At 36.2% G+C, this 24,307-nt stretch overlaps 2 protein-coding genes across 7 annotated transcripts in view; one reads left to right on the forward strand and one right to left on the reverse strand.

Moving 5' to 3' along the window:
- Nucleotides 1-24,307, forward strand: part of LOC131203005 (NACHT domain- and WD repeat-containing protein 1-like) — a 54,112-nt gene that overhangs the window by 26,489 nt on the left and 3,316 nt on the right. For 2 of the 4 annotated variants that reach the window (XM_058192783.1, XM_058192784.1), the window contains exons 18-31: nt 298-437; nt 1,303-1,431; nt 3,270-3,601; nt 4,648-4,781; nt 5,546-5,674; nt 6,834-7,081; nt 7,590-7,758; nt 9,055-9,256; nt 9,634-9,764; nt 10,366-10,529; nt 13,411-13,565; nt 20,343-20,549; nt 21,213-21,307; nt 22,937-23,058. In XM_058192783.1, the coding sequence (XP_058048766.1) occupies nt 298-437; nt 1,303-1,431; nt 3,270-3,601; nt 4,648-4,781; nt 5,546-5,674; nt 6,834-7,081; nt 7,590-7,758; nt 9,055-9,256; nt 9,634-9,764; nt 10,366-10,529; nt 13,411-13,565; nt 20,343-20,549; nt 21,213-21,307; nt 22,937-23,058 (2,357 nt within the window). Of the gene's footprint in view, nt 1-297; nt 438-1,302; nt 1,432-3,269; nt 3,602-4,647; nt 4,782-5,545; nt 5,675-6,833; nt 7,082-7,589; nt 7,759-9,054; nt 9,257-9,633; nt 9,765-10,365; nt 10,530-13,245; nt 13,566-20,342; nt 20,550-21,212; nt 21,308-22,936; nt 23,059-24,307 lie in introns of those variants that run through there. The other 2 variants (XM_058192785.1, XM_058192786.1) reach the window with 2 other exon arrangements.
- Nucleotides 1-24,307, reverse strand: part of ING2 (inhibitor of growth family member 2) — a 59,358-nt gene that overhangs the window by 24,519 nt on the left and 10,532 nt on the right. The window contains exons 4-5 of one of the 3 annotated variants that reach the window (XM_058192801.1): nt 9,208-9,346; nt 7,655-7,694 (exon numbers count right to left, since the gene is read on the reverse strand). The exons of 1 other annotated variant lie outside the window; for it this stretch is intronic. In XM_058192801.1, the coding sequence (XP_058048784.1) occupies nt 9,302-9,346 (45 nt within the window). In that variant the 3' untranslated portion in view covers nt 7,655-7,694; nt 9,208-9,301. Of the gene's footprint in view, nt 1-7,654; nt 7,695-9,207; nt 9,347-23,090; nt 23,718-24,307 lie in introns of those variants that run through there. One more of the 3 variants, XM_058192805.1, reaches the window with a different exon arrangement.

The raw sequence follows: 24,307 nt of genomic DNA on the forward strand, positions 1-24,307 counted from the left end.
GATCTGTATGCCATCTTCTCAAAGAACTCTAATTGGCTGTTTTTGAACTCCCCTAAGCCTTGATCAGTGTACCTGCTGGCTAATAATGAAGGGAAAAAATAGTTCAACAACTCACTAAATCTCATGTTTCCTACCTTTAATAAGAGTATTTTAACACTCTAATTATTTGTTGCTCAACTATTTTGTGTTTATATTCTACTCATCATTTTGTCACGCAATGAGTAAGACATTTGCTATGGAGGCAAAGAAATCAAAACTATGCATGCTGACCATTTTTTTCTCTGGCTCCCCCAACAGGACTATACCTGACTTAGCCTTATTAAGTGAGACTCTTAAATTGTCCAAGAGGGTTTTAATAAAAGATCCATGCCAGATGGCTTCACAGCTGATAGGCCGTCTTCATCAGATTGTTGCAGCTGATATACCAGTAGCACCAGGTAGAGCAAATTATGAGCCTCTGATTTTTATAGAAAAATTCTGATTCTACATTTCTTTGCAGTGTTTTGGTTTTTAATCTGTAAATGTCACTACTGGGATGTAAACAGCAAAGGCAGAACTAAACTATACTATTCATGTATACCTGGAGAATTAATCCCATAAAACAAGCTGCAGGCAAACATCCAAATAAGAGTGCACAAGGGAAATTTAATAGGATGATTCACCAAATAAGCAAGACCTAAACCTAGGTTTACATTAGAAAACATTTATAGTTTAAATATATAACAAACAACAGGATAGGCAGAGTAGAGCCATTTAGGGAGTTTGAAAAGAACTGTTTAGTCATTTCCAAAGGATAGCAAGGATTCAAAGCAATTCAGTTCTTTAGCTTTAGTTTAAAAGAATTCCTGATTTATTGATTGGGATGATTGGGATGTTTATTGGAGTCCCAAAGCGGATCTCTTCTATGGAAGACCCATTTCTCTTTAGCATTGTGAGCTCGATTGATAGCTACTCCTTTGGGGGGAAAATAGTTCATTTGAATTTATTGGGAAATTAGTCATTAGTTATTCTAATGAGAGAAATGTTTCTAACGATGTCTAAGCCAAGCTTGTATTAATTGGGAGAATTCTTACCTCTAATTGCTACAAAATTCAATCTGGAGGTTTTTAATTATAGAAGGTAAATGATTAATAATGACATTTTGAAAGTTATCTCTCTTTCTGATAGAAAAAGTACAGAGGTTTTATATCTGAAAAAGTTAATTTTTAAGAATTGGAAACAGTAATGTATCATGTAATGTTTCCTATATAAGATGTATATTACAGTATTATTATTAATACATATTTTCCCATGTTGATTCAGGTGATCCAAAAAAATACCTTTACCTGCCAGTTCTTTTATCCCAGTGTCAGAAATCTTCTATTCCTGTTCTTATACCTTCAACCTCTTGCCTTATAGCTCCTGGTGGACTTCTCTGTGATCTTTTGAAAGGTGACAATATTATCTTTTCAGAAATTATTTAATTCCTAATTCATGAAGAATTTTACATAGGCTGATTTCCATAAGATATGGCCAATACTATATAAATGTATGTGACCTGCAATTTAATTTAGAGAAATCAACTTTGCTATTATGTAGGTGTCCTGAACAATCTGCCAATTTAATGAGATGGTTGCTTATTATAATTACAAATTTCTTTTCTTTTAAACTTTAACTTGCTGGTACTGAAAGCAAATAGTTGGCTGAGAAGCAAAATAACTAACCATCTTTTACTTACAAACATAATCACTGTTATCACAAAAAGTGTGTACCCAAGAGAAAGATAAATCTTTAATTCATTTTTGGAGTGTATCATTTATTAGCATTGATGCTATTCAACCTTTGACATGTTATTGATTTCATACTTTTACAATACTTGATAATACAATGTTTCCCAATGCTGCACTCTCTGATAACACCAGGTACTACTATGTAGTAACAGCCCACAATTAAAATTTTATGACAACCAGACACTAGGAAACAACTCTCACTATTCTTTGTAAGGATATGAATCAATTCTTGCATTGCATTAAACAATGCAGTACAATCAGTAATAGGATTTCAGTTGTGAAAAAAAAAATCTTTCCTCTAGTTATAAAGGAAGTACCAATACAGTATTATATTTTTATAAGACAAGAGCAGACTTTATTCTCAGAGCTGTTTAAGGATTTACTGTGGAGTTACTAATTGCTTCTTTCCACTAATTGATTTTAATCAGTTTTATTGCTCTTGGGGTTTGAGCAGAGCAGTTCTAAATATAAATCAATTGGTTGCAATCTTTGATGCTCTAATCCATCTGGCATCAAAACAGAAATAAGAATTGAGAGTTGTTTGCTGCTGATAGTTGCAATATTTTTGTGTTCAGATCTTTGTTGTCTTCCACTTTTTAAAAAAAATCTTGGAAAGGAAATTGCATAGATCAACCAAGCCAAATTTCTCTTTGACTTGGTGATCTGGAGAGGGGCTGGAGCATCTCTTGTTTGCAGGGGAGTGGGTAGGGAGAGGAAAAAGAAACCCAAACCAGAATTTATAATTTCAGGAAGTTCTAATCTTGGAGGCTGAAAAAAAGTTTTATCCCTATAATCATAGCCTTTTTTCCTATATTTGGCTATACTTTGGGAAAGATTGATGTAGGAGATGGTGAATTGATTACCCAGAGACTTTATACATTTTGTTGAGGAATGATATATTCAATGGGTACCAATACCTGACATTATTTATCATGGCCAACTGAAACATTTATCATAACAGTATCCTTCAGAAAATAACTTTCTGTAGGTCAGGTAAATGCATTTATTCACAGATCTAAAAATATTTCTCATTAAATATTTCTATTTTTGATATTCTATAATGTTTGATATTAATGAGCAGAAATATCTGAAGAAATAGCTTAGTAGTCCTTCACAATAAAAGTATTAATTTTCACTTTTCCATTCTGTTCAAATTTACCACCATTCCAGGAAAAGTAAAACTAATCTTAATGATCAGAATTTGATTTTGTTAGCATCACTGCTCAGAGGGACAAGCCAAATTTGGTTGAGAGTTGTGCAAACACATTAAATATGAAAAAGCTCCTCTCATGTCAAGATGTTAAGATATCTAAAGATAGAATAGAAATTATTGATTAAATATATGGCATGCATAATTCTCAAAGTATTCATCACACCAGCTGTAATAATGTGGCTTAAAAAGCTATTAATTTCTCTGCAAAGAAAGGTCAATAGGCTGATTTTATTGAAATTAATCTACCTGTGAGAAAATTCTAAAATTGTGCTGCCATGAATCTGTAGGTCATTTGGACAGAATTACAGCAATAGCAGAAACCCAGAAACAGCTCGTAGCTGCAACAGTTTCCAGGGATGGTATTTTGAAAATGTGGGATTTGACTCTTGGCAAAGCGGTCTTCACTCTACATGAAATTGGGAAAAATATTAGTGCTATCACAGTATGTCTGAACAACAGGCTGGTTGCTGTGTCTGACAAGACCACTATTAAAATTTGGGATCTTTCCTTGCAAAAAGTGGTGTACAGTTCTGGTGAGTTTTTGGATACACCAATACTAACATCTTCAATGAATGGACAACTTCTGCTGGCTTTTTTTAGCGGGATCCACAAAATTCAGGTGAGTTAGTTGTTTAGAAACTCAAAAGTCTATATGCTCTTGTTAGCTCTAGCTGGAAATATTATTTGCCCTTTGCTCAGTCAATATGCATAATTGTAAAGAAATCACAAACGGATGATTTTGTTAGCATTGCTTCTCAGAGGAAGGAGCCAAAATTTATAATTTAGCTAAGAGAGTTGTGCAAACACATTAAATATGCAAAAAGCTCTTCCCATGTCAAGATATTTTGATAGTTTCCCAGGAACATTGGAGAAATATCCCAGTAGGCAACCAGCTTTATCTGCATATGTTGTATAAAGAAAATAAAATCAACTAATTGCAATAGAAATTAAGTATTCCTTTTTTGTGTATGTAAATAATCAGATTTAGATAAATTGTTTGCTAGAGATTCTGGAAACAATATTTTTAAAAAATCATGCTTAATTAAAAAGGTTCTTATATAGGTGGCCCTGCTTATTAGCAAGGTTCCATTCCGACCAAGCTACTGGGATAAGACTACTGTAAATATATATATTTTTCCTGTTCAATTGGCTCTGGTTCTTGGAGACTGTCTGGACAAGTCCTTACAATTTTTTTACAAGGTTTTTCAGAACTGGTTTTCCATTGTCTCCTTCTTAGAGCCGAAAGAAAGTCACCCAACTGGCTTTGTGCCAAGGCAGGACTAGAATTCAGGTCTCTCAGATTCTAGCCTAATGCCTAAAACTACCACACCAAACTGGCTCTCACAGTACAAGAAATGCAATGCAAAATATATCTTACATATCTGTAAAAGTCTGCAGATGTATAAAATGCATTTAAAAACTCTATAAATACATGATACCTTTACCCCTGGTTAGAAGAGCTGGTCTATATTTTCCAACTGAAGACAATGAGACCCTAGAATAGATAATAAGGCTTTCCTGTATAACTAAATGTTTCCTTTTTATTTTCCCTGTTATATTCTACAATGCAGGTTTTAAAAAGAAGAGGGAAAATATGGGGCTTTAAGTTGATATGAAACAGCTGGCAGCTGGTTGACTATTTATTTTCATCCCCAAATGTTTCAGGTTTTTGATCTTGTTCATTCATGCCAACTGCTCCATGAAGTCTACCTTTTTTCTGAAGAAGCTCCTATGCACAAGACTCATTCTCTACTAGTATCAAAGAACTCAGTAAAAGATTATGTTCTGTGTGCGTATAGGTTAGTGTAACTTAACTTCAGCCAATAAATGATTAAAATTCTCTACATAAAAATAAGCTATTGGTTCAGGAATTCTTGGTTTGCAGAATGTAGTAAATTCCATGAAGAAAAGCCCTATAGTTATGACAAATTTAGCCTGACAATTGTTCAGGCACTACTTTATAATATAAGATTCTCTCTATTTCTTCCTGCAATAATAAAAGTGGGATACAAACAAGTAAATATCAGGACTGAGTGCTGAATCCTGAGTTACAGTATATAGAATACTCTCCTTTGCAGGAATTTCAGTTAAATAATAAAAGATTGTTGTTTAGGGAGGCAGAATTGTATAGCCTTATCAGAAATGATATGGTATGTACTAGAACCTTGAGTTCATTTGGCTCATTCAAGCCAAATGAACTTTTCAGACAATCAAAGAAATATAGCTATGAACAAGAGATATATGAAGTGGCAAATACTTTTGTGGGGCATATCAGTGACTTGCTTGGTTTTATGACTTGTGAGACTTCAAATAAGGAGGCATATGGGATGAAGGAATTGCTGAAAAGGGCCAAAGTGGCCTGGCTCATTGGTTTAGATCTTGTTCAGTATCTTTTTTTATTGATGGCTCTGAAAATAAAGATTAAAAATATAGTACTCAAATTTACATTCTTAATGAGCCACACATAAATCTGTGAATAAAAAGCCTTTTTTAAATAATTGATTTTGCAATGCAATGGTTTCCATCTGTATTTTATCTTCTCTCTCTCTTTTTTTTTTTGCAGAAGTGCAAGCGAAGCAATGGTTTTCAGTGGCAAAAAGGGAGAAGTAGTTGCTAAACTGAAAAGCCAGGAACCAATGGCTGCAGCTGAGGGGGTGGCTATCACTAAAGATTATTTTCTTGTGATCTTCAGGTAGTACTACCAAATTATTCTTTTACTCTCTCCTAGCTGGCTCTTTTTTTTTTTTGTCACTTTGTCACTTTCCCACATCCCTCAGTCAGTAGAAAACTATATCAGCTTCAGATCTGTGGTCCCCATTAAGATCATTAAGATGGCATAGGGCCGGGCTATTTACGGGACCGCCTACTGCTTCCAAATACCTCTCACCGACCCGTGCGCTCCCACAGAGAGGGACTCCTCAGGGTGCCGTCAGCTAGGCAGTGCCGTCTGGCGACACCCAGGGGAAGGGCCTTCTGTGGGGCTCCCACCCTCTGGAACGAACTCCCCCCAGGACTTCGTCAACTTCCGGACCTCCGAACCTTTCGTCGCGAGCTTAAAACGCACTTATTCATCTGCGCGGGACTGGATTAGATTTTAAAGTTATTGGTTTTAAGGGGTTTTTTATTATTTATATTGTTTTTAAATTAGGCAATAGAATAAGTTTTTTAATTGTTGTTTTTTAATTTGTATTTATATGTATTTTAACTGCCTGTGAACCGCCCTGAGTCCTTAGGGAGATAGGGCGGTATATAAATTTGAAAAATAAATAAATAAAAAATAAATAAATCTTGACCCAGACTCTGTTATCTGTTTCAGGGCACTGAAGCCCCCTAGCCTCCCTCCTAGGTTACAAAGCCTAACAAAATTTATAAACCTTGTGGCTGCCATTGAACACTGTCAGAATAATAAAAATACCCTTTAGCATTGGTTCAGTTAAGACAATATAAAGCTACGTCACTCGTGGGCTAGGAACAGGATAAAAACAAATTAAAGGGACGTTTATTTGACATACGGGGCATTTGAAAATTCACACACTGGACTAAGAAATAATATGATTTGGTTGGTTTTGACATGTTTTGTGAATAGAGTCAATTATGGCTTATTTAATAAACCAGAACTAAACAAATTGTGCCCATCACAATTTGTAGATTCAGCCATTACATCATGCCAGAACCATACCAGATTCAGATTTTATGTAATGGAACTAGTTTTAAACACATTTGTATATTTTTCATAATAAAGCTAGGTACTCATATTTTTCCTTGTTTACGGTATTATTTTATTCTATAACTTATTTTAGACCTACTCAGGAGTATCTATTAGTACATCTCATCTAATGATCTTGTTATAGGTGCCCTTTCATACGAAAGCAAGAAATTGTTCTTATAGAGCTCTACAATGTCCATACTTTTGCTTATGCTCATAGTCTGAAGGGATGCTGCAATGATTATATTCACACTTTTGCTGTAAATCGTTTGGGATCTCATCTTGTGGCATTCAGCCCTATTCCAAATACTGGTATTACTGAGATAGTATCATGGAACTTGGAGTCTGAAGACCACAAACACTTGGCTAAATTTCCTTCAGTACTTGTTGATGGTAAGTATTTTTTTCTATGAATTTCAAACATTTTTGTGGGAAAAGTGTGTTATAATAACCCAGAAGTAAGAGGCTTTCCCCATTCAGTAAGTAAACAAGAATATCAAAATATAGGGATGCCTGCTTCTTCCCATTCAATCCTGCATTTGTTTTCACATATTGACTAGCATGGATGGAGAGCTACAAAAAAATCTACAAGTCAGTAAAAAAAAGTATGGCCAGCCTAAAGCTATTATGAACATAAGGAATGAAACAACTGTAATGCTCACAGCTGACAAAACTTGATCATTTTTCAGAATCTAAATAGACTTCAAGAATATCAGAACTGGCTTTCTCCAGAGATTACTAGTGCTAGTTTAAAATCCAAGTCTAGCACTCCTTCAAAAAATACCAACTCCAGCTTTAATTGATATTTTTAAATGATAACACAAGCATTAATGAATGTTGAGATTTATTGAACAATGGCCAAACTGATCTTTTCTAATTATCACAATTCATGTATCTGTAGGTATATGCTCTGACCTTCGATATTGTTTAGCATTCTGTGATGGAGATAATTACCTTCGATCCTGGAACTTGGCTTCCAAGATCAATGACCAGTCTTTGACCGTCACTGCAAGCAACACAAAGAAAACAAATGGTATTCAGGATATTGTGACAATGAAAAACTATCCCAGGTAATCAAAATAGGCAGAATAGAAGGGAAGTTTATGTTAGAAATAAATTATGGTACCACTTTGAGACCTGGAATATATTTTTCACCAATTCTAAAGGCAGGAGAGAAGATTGAAACAGCCTGTTCCCAACATAACATTTCTATTTTGCCTGTATTTATAAGAAAAGCAAGATTGTGGAAAAACTAAAGGCTACAAAAGTTTCTGTAGGGCTGAGAAAAAAATTAGAAATTGGACCTCCACAATATTTATGCATTTATACTCATTGCCTCATTTATTCAATAGTTATGGATTTATATTAATTGCCTTATTTATTTATAAAATTTATTGGTCATCCAACTTATTTCAACATAACCCTTATTACTGGAGGACTAAGTAGTTTTATATTTAATTATGGTAATTTTATTTTATGCTGTGCTAAACAAGCCTGGAATAACAGCTCAAGGCTCTTAATAGGAATCTGTGAAATAGATACGCACAGAATTAAAAACATTGGAAGCATTTGACAAAATGCCTTTGCATATCAGAATTGAAGATAAGTATGGCCTTACAGGCGAGGCATTGTATTTCAGGATTAGTTGCTCATACTTCTGATTACATTCCTGGCAGTTGTCACAAAAAAATAGAATAAATCTGAACCAAATTAACCTTCTGCCATATCATTCTTTTTGTAGAACATACACCTTAGAGTTTACTGTACTGAAGCAACAACTTACATATAGAAATATCTTTTTATTTTAACGTTCAGTTTACCTGAATAGAGCACCAGTTTTTCTCAAATAACGTAACTTTAATCTACATCATCTTGATTTCAGTAACAAAGATACATTGGAAGGTTTTTTTGGGGCAGGGGCTTGATTTGCTGTTCATCAGATGAGTGGTTTTGAATTCATAACTGCCTTCCTTGCCATCCACCATCATACAGATCTTTAGTTGTGGGGCCAAAATGAGAGGAATTCCCCATGTAAACACTTGAACTCTTGGAGGAAAGTTGGGACATAAATGCAGTGCACAGCTCATGATAAAGGAAGATGGTGGGCATACAGCTGATCACTCAGCAGTATATACTGCAATTCTTAATCCTAATTCCATAGCTCAAAACAACCAACTATCCTATTTCCACATAAAAATCATGCTTTTTTTATTTTACTGCAGTAAAATATAATGGTAAGGAATAGCAAATATATGGCAAATTACAAGAAACTTTTTTCTTGCCATTTTTTTAACAACAGAGAAATAATGTTTTGACATTATTGCAATATAGTAATAACAAGGTTATTTATATCTATCTTTCCAAAGGTATGCTGTGTGCCGAAACACAAGTCCGGGAGTCATAGCAGTATGGAATATTGTAAAATCCAAATGTAAACACAATGCGGTGCGGGTGGAAAGAGGGCTGGTAGAGAACACAGACATTGTACTGGCGAGAGACATGAAACTTTATATACTTACAGGCAAGGGAATAGCTTCCTTTGCAGATCCTCCAAGATCAATTTTCCAGGTACCGAACACATTTTTTTCTCTATAAATACTGATCCTTTGCTTTTCAGCTGATTTCATGAATGGTGAATTTATTGAGAAAACGTGGAGTCTGAGAAGAAAATGATTTTGTAGTGAATGAAGAAAACCTTATCCAAACTGTCAAGAAATAAAAATATTAAAGGGTTTAAATATCTTTGAAGGAATTAATTATATATATATATGTGTGTGTGTGTGTGTGTGTGGGATTGTCTAATTGTTGAGGTATTGTCAGGGAGGGGCCTAAGACCACCTAGAATGAGAAAACCAGGAACATTTAGGGTTCCTAGATATGCATGTATTACAACTTGGCAGGTCTTTCTCTACACCAAGCAGAAATAATTTTTTATGTAATTCCAGACACTGTTTGTTTATGATCTCCTGAAAAAGAAGTACATCAAGAAGCAGAGTGGGCTTTACATAATTCCTTGTCCAAATAATGAATACAAGTTGCTAGAAGGAGGCCTTCTACTTGGTCTTTCTGAGAACAGGTAACATTTTGCAGCTATTGAAAAAGCACATATTTGTATTACAGGTAGTCCTTATTTGGTGACCCCAACTGGGACCGGCAACTGAGTCATTAAGCAAAGCAGTCACTAAGTGAAATTGCAGTTGTGCTTATGATCTGGCGAGAAACTGCTTAATGTGGAAAGAAATTGCATTATTTAACCATCTATCACTATCACCAGTTTAGAATAGTTTTAGGTTTCAAACCTTAACCAATTAACCTTTTTAGCAAATTGTACTTTTTTGTTGTACAATTGAAAAGAAAATTGTACTTTTTTGAATTGTAAAATCAGTCGAGTCAGTATAACATCGCAAAATCAGAAACCTCAAATCTGTTTTGAGACTGGAAATTTAAAAAATCAACATGAAGTGGCATTCTTGTGATAACATTTGGATTAATTTTAGCAGATATATTTAGCAGAAATTTGTAAACTCAAGCATTCTTTTACTATTCAACATACATTTTAGATTAAATTTATCTCCTATGCTTTATTACAAATTAAAAGTTTACTGTATGTCAATAGAATTTCTAATAAAAAATAGTACATTTTTGGTTGTTTTGTCTGATTCCTATTGTATTTTCAGAGACCATTTTGTTACTTGGAACTTGGAGACAGGACTTATTAAGGATCGATTAAGACCAGAATACAAAGAAAATTTTGTCTTGCAATCTACTCAATCTACTACCCATTCCTCATTCAAAGAAAACATGAAGAGACCTAAAGGAGTTTTGTGTAAAGAAAAAACAGGTTTCAAATATTTAATTCTACTTAAAGGCTAAATTGTCAAAGCAAATTCTATGCAGTAATCAGTAACAATTGAAACAAAACCATTCCTTGGTAAATTGGAGAAACCACAGAGAACCCATGATGTCAGATTTATTATTTTTGTCTTTGCATTGTGGCCTGCATTCTGTTTGAAAGCTCACAAGAGCGCACAATTGTTCCATTTTATCCTCTGAATAATAATAATAACTGTTTCAGTTTTGTTGAAACAGAATGACTTGCTAAACTCTATGATTCAGCTGGAGATTTGAACCTTGGTGTTTCTGATCTAAATTCAATGCTTTACCTTTAACATTTTACAGCAGGTGTTTGGTAGCTAGCTGAGTGAGTACTAGAGCTGGGGTGGCACTGAGGCTTTGAGATGCTTGACAGTGCATCTTTTGGGGCACTGGTGAATTTATCACTTTTTAAAAACTGCTGGTATGCCACTTAACATTGCTTGGCACAACATTGCTTAACAAGCTACATGTTGTGTAGACATGCTTTATAGAACTTTTTAATTTTTAATACATAGTTAACAATTTATTTAAAATAACTTATATTTTGAAGTCATACAGAAACTTTCCACAACATCAGCTTGTTCTTGGTCTGTGTGATCCATTTGACAATAATTTACAAATACTGCTAAAATGCAGAATAAGTATAATTTTATTTTAAACTGATAGTTTCTTGAGAACATTGCAAGCATTTGAAGTAATATTACAGGTAGGCAGAGAGCAGAGAAAAAGTAAAATAAATTAGTTCTGAAATATCTAATTTAATTGAACTATCCATCAATCTTCAAAGAATCTAATTTATTAGATATTTTAAAATTACTGGCTACTTTCAGAACTGTTGCTTGAATTTTGCCTTAATTCAGTTGTCCCCAGAGAATAATTCATGTTTAGGTATTTACTCCCACTCCATTCCCCCCAATGGCTAAGGAAATTAGTCAATTTGTTTACTGACCAGCAAAACAAATATTTGGGGGGGGGGGCGAAATGCATCCTATACAGCACAAAAATTGTCTAAAATGAAAAAGCTATAAAATAACAAAATACAAGTAAAATTATAAGTTTATGAATTTGGGTCATAAAATTAATATAATAAGCCATTATGCAATTTTTACAAGACTTGTTTGGTAATTTTATTATTCTCAATTCTTAATTTAAAATATAAAACCATTATGATTATAATCTTACCGGATTTGAAATGAACACCTAACATTAACCATCATTACAAAGAATGTTCTTCCTGTGTTAACTCAAAAAATTCAGACTGCCCCAGGAGCTGCTGATACTGTTCTACAGGGGAATTACTGACTCTATCATTTGTACTTCTATAATTATCTGGTTTAAAGGTAAAGGTTCCCCTCACACATACATGCTAGTCGTTGCCGACTCTAGGGGGCGGTGCTCATCTCCGTTTTAAAGCTGAAGAGCCAGCGCTGTCCGAAGATGTCTCTGTGGTCATGTGGCCGCCATGACTCAACGCCAAAGGCGCACAGAACGCTGTTACTTTGGACGTTGAGCTTGTCAATCGAAAGGTCGGCAGCTCAGTGGTTCGAATCCCTAGTGCTGCCATGTAATGGGGTGAGCTCCCATTACTTGTCCCAGCTTCTGCCAACCTAGCAGTTTCGAAAGCACCTAAAAATGCAAGTAGAAAAAATAGGGACCACCTTGGTGGGAAGGTAACAATGTTCCGTGCGCCTTTGGCGTTGAGTCATGCCGGCCACATGACCATGGAGATGTCTTCAGACAGCGCTGGCTCTTCGGCTTTGAAACGGAGATGAGCACCGGCCCCTAGAGTCGGCAACGACTAGCATGTATGTGCAAGGGGAACCTTTACCTTAATTATCTGGTTTAGTACAGCAACCAAACAGGACAGATACAGACTTCAGTGGATAGTTAGGACTACAGAAAGAACAATTGCAACCAGCCTGCCTTCCACTGAGGACCTGTATATTGCATGGGTCAGGAGGGCTAAGAAAATATCTACAGACCCCTCATATCCTGGACATACACTGTTAAACAATTAGGTCGAGGCATGCCACAACGCTGTGACGATGTGAGTTGACCCCCCTGAGTTATAGCCTTATTACCACTCCATCAAAAATGGGGATAATTGGTTTTACCAACCAAACTCAAATCCAAATCAAGCCCTCATAAATTTATTGAGATAATGCTAGGTCTATTTCTGATTTAGATCCAGGTGTGCAACAAAGGAGCAATTACTTTCTGAGTGTTCTTTCACCAGTTTCAAAAAAACAGTATGACAGAAGGGTTTCAAATTGCTGTAGTAATTGCCCTGCTTGTAAAAAAAGTTACGCCAAAGAATCATATTTGGAAGACTAAATGGTATTTAGTAGTAACCTTCTTCCATTTTCATATATAATAAAAACAGACACTCTCTCTCACACAAATTCAATAGCAGATAGATTTCAAAAACTGAGGAAACTTTTAAAATAACTATCAGCAGTAGATACAGTTCATGGAGAAAGCTGAAAATAGCACTATGGATCCTGGCCTAATCATCCATTTATGGAAGGCAACATTGTGCCTTCCACAGCTTAGAAAATGCTGTAAAAACACTCTGAAATAGAATATAAGTCTAAGTGTTATTGCTATTTATATCTTGCTATTGTGCTTTTTAGATTTTAAAAAATTTTCTCAGTCTAACCTACAATCTTACTTTTTCCTAGAAGTCTCCAAATACCAACCAAAGCCCAAGATTGCTTAATGTTTGACTCTGCTGAGGCAAAATAACCGTTAAGATCCTTTAACACCATTATTAAAAATCACAAAAATTACTTGTATTTCATGTGTAATACCATAGGTTTTTTTTTTTACATATGCCTTTCTCTTAGCATTATGGCATCCCTGGGAAAAGCGAAATGAAACCAATACTGGAAAGAAAAAGAAAAAAGAAAAGGCATTAAAACTGGAGGTGGAGACATTACAAAAACTAGCTAAAGAAAAGAACAATACTATTGATCAGTTCCTCCTAAGTGGAGATGAGAAGGTGAGTTGTACTTACCAAATCACCATTTATACATATTTATTTAAATGTTAACATGCTTAATATCCTACATGTATTCTTTTGTTCTATAAATATGTTAAGATATAACTCATTTGACACTGTAACTTTTCAAAAGTTAACTAATGCAGACTTTTCGATGCTGGTATCTTCCTTTTGTGTGTGGCACAGATGACAGCATGATGTCTTGCACATCATACCAAGGTGCCATTTATTTTATATATACATACATACATACATACATACATACATACATATATATATATATATATTTGTTTTCTGAGGTTTTCACGGGTGTTTGTATGTAGGTCTTTGGTTGTTCGGGTTTTCTCCCGCGTAAAATTGGAAATATATATATATATATATATATATATATATATATATATATATATATATATATATATATATATATATATATATATATATATATAGGTCTTTGGTTGTTCGGGTTTTCTCCGTGTAAAATTGGAAGTGTCTTGGCGACGTTTCGAAGTCTCATTCGTCATCTTCAGGCTTCAGCTTCGTGCTTCTGGGAGCAATGTGTGATCGCAGCTGTTTCTTCCTTTTAACTGCTAGTGGGGTTTGAACTGATTGGGTGGGAGCTTGGCTGTGCTCTGATTGGATGGGGTTTTCTGTGCTCTGATTGGCTGGGGTGTGTCCTGTGTTGGTGGGGGCTTGGTTGTGCTCAGTCTAGTCTGTGCTGCAGGGGATTTGAGCTGGTGAGCTGCATAGCTGTTGTTTGGCTTTGTGGTCGTGCTACATCTTCATAGTGGGTGTCAGTCTGCTGCATGAATGGATTGGAGGGTTTGAAATGGCTAATGTTGCAGCTGCGGTCTGGCTTCTGGTCCTTGGTCGTGCTTCATGATCAGTGTGGGTTTGGGTCTGCTTTCTGGGTGGATGTGCGGTGGTGACATCCTGTGTGGACCTTGTGAGTGTGGGTCTGGTGTCATTCCTCGTGTTAGGGACTCGTTTGTCAATAAGGCCGGTTTCCAAATGGCTGGTAGGCGGAGGTGTCATCTCGTTTGTTCATGCTGTGTGGGCGTTTTTCTATCTCAATGGCTTCTCTGATTATTCTGTTGTTAAAGTGTTCAGTTTTGGCGATAGTTCTGGTCTTTTTAAAGTCAATATCATGTCCTGTGACTTTAAAGTGTTGGACCAGGGAAGAAGTTGGTTCCTCTTTTTTGAATGAGTTCTTGTGTTCTTCAATGCGTGCACTTATTCTTCTGTTGGTTTGTCCAATGTATGTGGTGGGGCAGGCGGTGCATGGGATTTCATATACTCCTTGATTTTCTAACTCAATTTTGTCTTTGGGGTTTCTTAGGATGGTGGATATTTTTCTGTTTGTGCAGAATGCTGTCTTGATGTTGTGTTTGTGGAGGATCTTGCTGATTCTGTCTGTGGTGCCTTTTATATATGGGAGGAGGGCTGTGCCGTTTTCTTGTTCTCTGTCTTGGATTTTAGTGGGGGGTTCTTTTTGGATTAGCTTGGTAATCTTATTTCTTTGGAATCCATTGGATGTTAGTACGTTAGTGAGAGTGTCTAGTTCGGGTTTTAGGTGTTGTTCATCAGCTAAGCATTTTGTTCTGGAGATGAGTGTCTTGGCTACGGAGTTGATCTGTGCTGGGTGGTGGTGTGAGAGTGCGTGCAGATAGCGGTTTGTGTGTGTTTTCTTCTGGTAGATGGTGTGTCCTAGGGAGCCATTGGGTTTCCTGTAGACTAAGACATCCAGGAAGGGAAGTTGGTTATTAACTTCTGTTTCCATGGTGAACTGTATTTTGGGGTGTAGGCTATTGAGGTGTGTGAGGAAGTTTTCAAGTTTTTCTTTCCCGTGTGGCCAGATTATGAAGGTGTCGTCTACATATCTGAGCCAGAGTTTGGGTTTGTGATCAGATTTTCCTAGAGCTTGGGTTTCAAAGTGTTCCATGTAGAGATTGGCAATGACAGGTGAGAGGGGTGATCCCATGGGTGCTCCTTCTATTTGTTTGTATTTTTGTCCATTATAGATGAAGTATGTGTTGGATAGGCAGTGGTTGGTCAGATCTAGGATGTGCTTGGGGGGGTTATATTTGTTTTGGATAGCTGTCAAGGCTTCTTTGATTGGCACTTGGGTGAAGAGGGATATGACATCAAAGCTCACAAGTAGGTCGCTGGGCTGTAAGTTTTGTTTCTTTATGATCTCTATGAACTGGAATGAGTTTTTACGTGTGAGGTGATGGATTCTGCATAGGGCTGTAGTTGTTTGGCGAGAAATTTGGCTAGGTTTTGTAGAGGTGAGCCTATGGAGCTGACTATGGGTCTGAGTGGGGTTCCTTCTTTGTGTATCTTGGGGAGGCCATAGAGCTTAGGGCATCTGGATGATTTCTCTCTGGGAATGATTCTTTGTTGGATTTCTTCGCTGATGGGGGAGGCTTTTATTTTGGATCTAGTGGTTTTTTCTAGGTAGGTGGTGGGGTCTGTGTTTAGGGGCTTGTATGCAGGGTCTTGGAGTAGGTTGGTTAATTTGGTTTGGTAGTCAGATGTGTTCATAACCACCGTGGCGTTGCCCTTGTCTGCTGGTAAGATTATTATGCTGGTATCTTACCAGAAGAAAACACACACAAACCGCTATCTGCACGCACTCTCACACCACCACCCAGCACAGATCAACTCCGTAGCCAAGACACTCATCTCCAGAACAAAATGCTTAGCTGATGAACAACACCTAAAACCCGAACTAGACACTCTCACTAACGTACTAACATCCAATGGATTCCAAAGAAATAAGATTACCAAGCTAATCCAAAAAGAACCCCCCACTAAAATCCAAGACAGAGAACAAGAAAACGGCACAGCCCTCCTCCCATATATAAAAGGCACCACAGACAGAATCAGCAAGATCCTCCACAAACACAACATCAAGACCGCATTCTGCACAAACAGAAAAATATCCACCATCCTAAGAAACCCCAAAGACAAAATTGAGTTAGAAAATCAAGGAGTATATGAAATCCCATGCACCGCCTGCCCCACCACATACATTGGACAAACCAACAGAAGAATAAGTGCACGCATTGAAGAACACAAGAACTCATTCAAAAAGAGGAACCAACTTCTTCCTGGTCCAACACTTTAAAGTCACAGGACATGATATTGACTTTAAAAGACCAGAACTATCGCCAAAACTGAACACTTTAACAACAGAATAATCAGAGAAGCCATTGAGATAGAAAACGCCCACACAGCATGAACAAACGAGATGACACCTCCGCCTACCAGCCATTTGGAAACCCGCCTTATTGACAAACGAGTCCCTAACACGAGGAATGACACCAGACCCACACTCACAAGGTCCACACAGGATGTCACCACCGCATCCACCCAGAAAGCAGACCCAAACCCACACTGATCATGAAGCACGACCAAGGACCAGAAGCCGGACCGCAGCTGCAACATTAGCCATTTCAAAGCCCTCCAATCCATTCATGCAGCAGACTGACACCCACTATGAAGATGTAGCACGACCACAAAGCCAAACAACAGCTATGCAGCTCACCAGCTCAAACCCCCCTGCAGCACAGGCTAGACTGAGGACAACCAAGCCCCCCCCAACACAGGACACAGCCCCAGCCAATCAGAGCACAGAAAAACCCGCATCCAATCAGAGCACAGCCAAGCTCGCACCCAATCAGTTCAAACGCCCACTAGCAGTTAAAAGGAAGAAACAGCTGCGATCACACATTGCTCCCAGAAGCACGAAGCTGAAGCCTGAAGATGACGAATGAGACTTCGTCGAAACGTCGCCAAGACACTTCCAATTTTACACAGGAGAAAACCCGAACAACCAAAGACCTATATACAAACACCCGTGAAAACCTCAGAAAACAAATATATATATATATATATATATATATATATATATATATATATATATATATATATATATATATATATATATATATATAAAACTATATATATAAAAATTTGTACTTTGCCTTTATGCTTGAACAAGCAAACATGGCAAGTAACATTAAAAAATAAGAATTAAAAATATAAAATAATAAAATTATTAACAGAACAGAAATGAACCATTGCACATTTTCTAAATGCAAGTGAAGTGGGACCCAAATGTGTTTTTAGAATACAGGTAGTCCATGTGTACAATGACCTTTGAAGTTACAGCGGTGCTAAATGGGGGAAGTATGTCCAGTCTTCAAAGTTGTAGCCATTGCAGCATTCCCAGTCATGGTCACATGATCATTATTTGGAAGCTTGGCAACAGGCATGAAATTATGACAGTTGCAGCATTCTGCAGTCACATGATTACCATTTGTAAGCTTTCCTGCTGGCATAAGCAAAGTCAATGGGATAGTCGGCAGGAGGTTGCAAGTCCCCAAGACTGCAAATTTTCTCTTGAAGAGCACCCATGAGACATGAGAATGTCATACTCCAGAGCATTTGGCCACTTGCCTGTACACAATAGAATGCGCCTACCTGTTATTCCTAGTACCCATCCATGGCTCCTGCCTGCTTGTACTCCATAGTCCCAACTTGCTTGCCTGTAGCTTGACCACTGGGCTGCTTGCCTATGATTGTTTCAAGGGCATAAGTAAATGCTTCTTCATACATCATGGTCATGTGAGGTTCACATTTGATGGCAATGGGGACTGCTGGGATTGCTGTTGCTAAGCGATGGTCACATAACGTCATGCTTTATGACTGCATCGCTTAGTGATGAAAATTCCAGTCCCAATTACCGCAAACAAGGCAGTTGCTCAACATGGGCTACCTGTATGCTTAGTATTTAAAGATCCTTTAGTATAAGTCTTAACTGCTACATTTTGCACCAATTGCAACTTCTGGCATTTCTGTGCAGCCCAACAGAGCATATGCAGTAATTTTTTGGAGTTTAATTTAGTTTGTTTTAAAATGGAACAATATAATATCCCACTCATTGTCGTAGCTATATAAATTTACTAAATCTAAAAAAATAAATAAAATGTATTTTCATATAAGTTTTGCTGATTTATAAAGGAACCCTGTGTGAATAGAGTACTGTGCAGAAGTGTTAGGCAATTGTACAAAAATATTGCAAATTAAGAATGCTTTTACTAATAAAAGTGTTAATAGTTTATTTTTATCAATTAACAAAATGGAAAGTAAATGAACAAAAGAAAAATCCAAGTCAAGTCAATATTTGGTATGATCATACTTTGCCTTTAAAACAGCATCAATTCTTACACTTGCACAAAGTCAGGGATTCTGTAGGATTAGTTAGGTGTACAATTAACCAATTATACCAAGCAGGTGCTAATGATAATCGATTTCATATGTAGGGTGAAAGTCATTAACTGAAACAGAAACAGCTGTGTAGGAGGCTCAAAACTGGGTAGGGAATAGCCAAACTCTGCTACCTGATTAGGTGAGTTTGAGGAAGATTTTCATGTCACAGATCATACACCACAACACAAGAACAAGACAAAAGGCAGTTATACTGCATCTCCCAGGCAAAGCTTTCAAAGCAGACTGGGGTTTCAGGATGTGCTGTTCAAGCTCTTTTGAAGAAGCACTAAGAAATGGGCAACGTTTAAGACTGTAGACAGCGGTCAGCCAAGGAAACTTAATGTAGCAGATGAAAAGATACATCGTGCTTATTTCCCTTCAACATATGAAGATGTCCAGCAGTGCCATCAGCACAGAACTGGCAGAAACCAGTGGGACCCAGGTATTCCCATCTACTGTTCAGAGAGATCTGGCCAGAAGTGGTCTTCATGGAAGAATTGCAGTCAAAATGCCATACCTCCGATGTGGAAACAAGTATAAATTGAGTACTTCGTCTTAGGGCCTGGGGTGCAGAAAAATGGCAGTGATCTGGACTTGAGTCAGAATTTGAAATATCTGGTTATAGCAGGAAGCAGTTTGTTCACCAAAGGGCTGGAGGGTGATACAATAATGAGTGTCTGCTGGCAACAGTGAAGCATGGTGGCGCTTCCTTGCACTTGGGGCTGCATTTCTGCAAATGGAGTTGGAGAATTGGTCAGGATCAATAGTGCCCTCAATCCTGAGAAATTCAGGCAGATACTTATCTGTCATGCCATAGCATCAGAGAGGCGTGTGTTTGGCCGGAAATTTATTCTGCAACAGGACAATGGCCCCAAACATATAGCCAATGTCATTAAGGACTATCTTCAACATAAAGAAGTGATGGTTTGGCCCTCACAGATCCCTGATCTCAACATTTAGCCTGTCTAGGATAACATGAAGAGACATAAAGATTTGAGGCAGCCTAAATCCACAGAAGCTGGTTAGTTTTCCATAGATATTTAGAACAATCTTGAAATCTTGCTAAGTTTTTTCAAAAACTGTGTGCAAATGTACCTAGAACAATTTATGCTGTTTTGTAGGCAAAGGGTGGTCACACCAAATATTGATTTGATTTGGCGTTCTCTTCTGTTCATTTACTTTCCATTTTGGGAAATAATAAAAAAAAACTATTAACATCTCCATTTCTAAAAGAATTCTTAATTTACAGCATTTTTGCACAACTGCCTAGTACTTTTGCACAGTATTGTATATTGTCGAAGTTTAGTGCTTCTATAATTTATTTCATAAACAAAGTAATCCAACATGTCCTATTACACTGTGAAAAATAATTGCTCCCTACTTCTTGTCTTTTCCCTCTAATAAGGCCAAAATCTTTGCAGAGGGGAACCATGTTGCTTAATTTATTTTTGCCAGTTGTTAAATATGTTTGTTTTTAAAATAACTGTCTTTCTCTTTTCACAGATAGCTGTGTGTTCCTATTATGCACATCATCTGTCAGTATTCAGTTTGGAAACCATGTCCTATCGCCATACACTTGAGAGCAATGAATCAATGCTTTTTTTATATAATGCTACATTAACATATACTGGGCATTATCTAGTGCTTTCCAATTACAATGAGGAGGAAAAAATCAGCTATGTAACACTATGGAATTTAATCACAGGAAAGGTATAATTTCTGCAATACTTGGGCAAAAACAAAATTTTGTTGTAGTGTGGTTTCCAAATCAAACAATGATAAACAATCTAAGCTCTCTGCAAATAATTTGTGAACTAACATGATTTATCTTATCACTCCCTTTCACATTTCCATTTGTTAGTTTAAGATTATTCCTAATTTTGGAATGTTTGTTTTGGGTTATTCTATCATCAAACTATTCCTTCTATAATCCAAATTACCCAGATCTACTACAATACATCTTTTTTGCAAGAATGTCCAAAAACATCTTTTTTATATGTTCAAGAACAGGAGCTAAATAAGTCTTTATTTTGCATTTTGAGGCACATGGAAGGGATAAAATAGGTAGCATAGTCTTAATGTTGCAGATGACAGATATCTTTTATTCCCTAAAAATCTCAAACCTCCTTCTTAAGAGGGTCCTGGCCCTGCCCAGTTTTGAAGTGTGGCTCTTGACATTTGGGCATTTTACTTCAGCCATTATTCCTTCATTCCTTGCCTTTCCACAATACAGCCAAGTTCTGAAAGAACAAGGATGAACAGGAAAACATTTCCTGCAGTTATATACCTGCAAACCTATATATCTATAGTTTGCATGTAAAGTTACCCATAACCAATTTACTCAATTTATTTTTCTCCATTATAAAAATATAGGTTAGAAAAAGATTAAAAAATGAGCCTAATGTCTGCTGTACAGCCATTACTGCAGATGGCAGTAGGATCATTTTCGGAGTGATGGTGGATAATCTGTAAGTAAATAACTAAAGTTTATAGTTATTACTAGAAAGAATTGTGTGTGCCCAATAAATTGCTTGGTTGCATACCACAAAGATACTGAAGCAAGATGAGAATATCGGTAGTCCTCAACTTACAGTCACAAAATTTATATTGTTAAGGGAGAAATTTATTAAATGAGTTTTGCCCCATTTTACGACCTTGACACATTTGTGAAGTGAATCACTGCAGTTCCTAAAGGTCACAAAAAGGGATAAAATGACTCCAGGATACTACAACCATCTTAAATATGAGTCAGTTGTCAAGCTTCTGAATGTAAATCACATGTCTATGGGGATGCTGCAATGGTCATATGTGTGAAAAATGGTCATGTCACTTTTTTCAGTGCCACTGTAACTTCAAACAGTCACTAAATGAACTGTTGTAAGTCAAGAACTACCTGTATATATATATATATATATAGTCTTCAGCTTAAGACAATTGACTCCAAAATTTCTGTTGCCAATTTTTAAGTGAGTTTTGCCCTATTTTACAATCTTTGTTATTAGCAAAGTTGTTATTAGCAAAGTTGTTATTAGCAACACAATTGTTAAATGAATCTGACTTTCCCATCAACTTTACTTGTCAGGTCATAAAAGAGGATCACATGCTGCAACAATTTTAAGTGTGAAATGTTATAAGTCACTTTTTTCAGTGTTGTAATGTTGAATGATCACTAAATGAATAATTTTAAGTCAAGGACTACCTGTAACTGTAGACATTTATGTGGAATATTAAAATTATACAATATTTTATAACAATTCAAGAGAAAGTTGGATATTTTTATTACATACAGAAAATGCCAAAGATTGAAAAGATAAATGCAACTATTCCTTGAACCCATTTGGAAGATGCCTGGTTACAGTCTGCAAATACCACAGCTTAAAGCTTCTTAGTAATCAGTTAATATCTAGTGAGATATTTTTGCATTTAGATACATAGGCATTTATTCATAATAATCAGAAACAACTTGAGGTAGCTTTGAGAAGTTATATATTCCAAATGCAACTTCCCTATCCACTAATGTAAAAGAAGTTGATGTATCACAGACCTCTTCAAACTTCCATAAATGTTAAAAGCTATTAATTATTAAACTTAGCATACCACCAAAAATAATATAACAGGCACTAGATATTTTTATGTAAATATGCAAAATGAATCCAACTATATAATTAAGATGTACTGCTTTTACAAAAAACAGAAGTTATCTAAATAGTCTGGTATAAATCAATTCAGACAGTGGAGTGATTCGAAGTTTTGCCAAAGTTAATGATAGCAAAAGCACTTAGATTTATATACCACTTCATAGTGCTTTACTGCACTCTCAAGTGGTTTCCAGAATCATCATTTGGCACCCAACAATCTGGATCCTCTTTTTACCAACCTTGGAAGAATGAAAAGATGGGTTAATATCTAACAAAATATGATGCTATATACAAAATAATTATTAAACAAGTTGTTTCTCAGATTACAATATGCTATTTTCTGATTCCGAATACAAAATAGTAGGTAAGGTTGAACTAAATGCTAAGTTTGTTAATTATATCTATAATATTATGAATTCTAAATAATGTCCAAACTGATACATTTTTTGTGGTTTATAGGATTAAAATTTGGGATCCATTTAAGCATAAACACAAATTAATGCAAGGTTATGAAGGTCTTGATATGACTGTGAATAGCAAATTGCACATATTAGATGGAACAAAGGCAATTCTACTTGCAGGTTTGTTCATAATTTCTTTTGTAGGTTAAAAAAATGTGTTCCAAGACCTATGTTCTTTTTATTTTTAATATTATAACCTGTTATTTATATCTACCAGAGATGCACTTCTCCCCACCCCAAAAGAGAGTGGAAATGTTGGTGCATGTTATGCACCGAATACAGCCATTTTTGGCCTCCAGAAACCCTGCCCCGCACGTCCAAATACAGCCCCATTTTTCGCAAAAATGGATGCACGGAGGGTTTGGGAGGCCTGCAGAGTGCTCCTGGGGGCTGGGGAGGGCAAAAATGGGATGCATGGGGGGTTTGGGAGGCAAAAAACGGGATGTAGAGAGGGTTTGGAAAGCCTGCATAAAACATGTTATTCATTCAATGCTGAAAATTCTGGCACCACAGAGATGCATGCAGTTTATAGACTGCAAGTTGTATGCCCCTATCCTCAATCTTGGGTACTGTTTTTTTTCTAAAATTTTGTCTTAGATTACCATTGTTAACAGAACAGACTTTATGGCTCAGCTTGCTGTTAAAATACATTTATTAATAAATTCTAATCAATAAAATACTGTTTAGTACTATGTCTACAGTGGTTAAAGAAAGAAAAGATGATTCAGTATACAGGGTGCTGCATGTGTCAGCAACTCTTTAATTCAACGGATTTTTTCCTGAAAAAAAATTAAAACTGTGTAAGCCTAGGAAAGGTAATTGCAAATTGTGTGACATAAACTTTCCCATGTGTTCTGAATTATCCTCTTCCTCTTTGAATCAGAGTGATACATCACCTCAGTATTCAGATGCAATCCAGACATTACACAATTTAATATCCATTCATTTTGGCTATACAATGGCTATACAGTGCTATAGTTTAGCAAAGTTTAAGCCAAGCCAAACAAATTCCACAAGAACTTTGCATAACATTATATTTGCGTAACAAAGAAGCATAAGCGTCAGTAAAAATGTTAGCAAATCGAATATAAAACAGATTTAAAAAATACTTTTTGATACTTATGTGTCTATGTATAAATTAGTCACAATTCTTAATAACCAGAATATTTCTGAAGAATAAAAGTGGCAGACGTAACTATAGCAGTACCAAAAAATAACCAAAAATGTCTTATTCCATTATTAATTTCAGAATGTTATATTCTATTCTATTTACCACCAATAAATTATACCAAATATTTTTTAATCTTACTGCTATGGATTAACCAACACAAGAGAGTTGTTATTAAGATGAAGGACGTTTCCAAGCCAA

This window comes from Ahaetulla prasina, chromosome 8, assembly GCF_028640845.1.
Source record: "Ahaetulla prasina isolate Xishuangbanna chromosome 8, ASM2864084v1, whole genome shotgun sequence".
In the NCBI taxonomy this organism is placed as follows: Eukaryota; Metazoa; Chordata; class Lepidosauria; order Squamata; family Colubridae; genus Ahaetulla; species Ahaetulla prasina.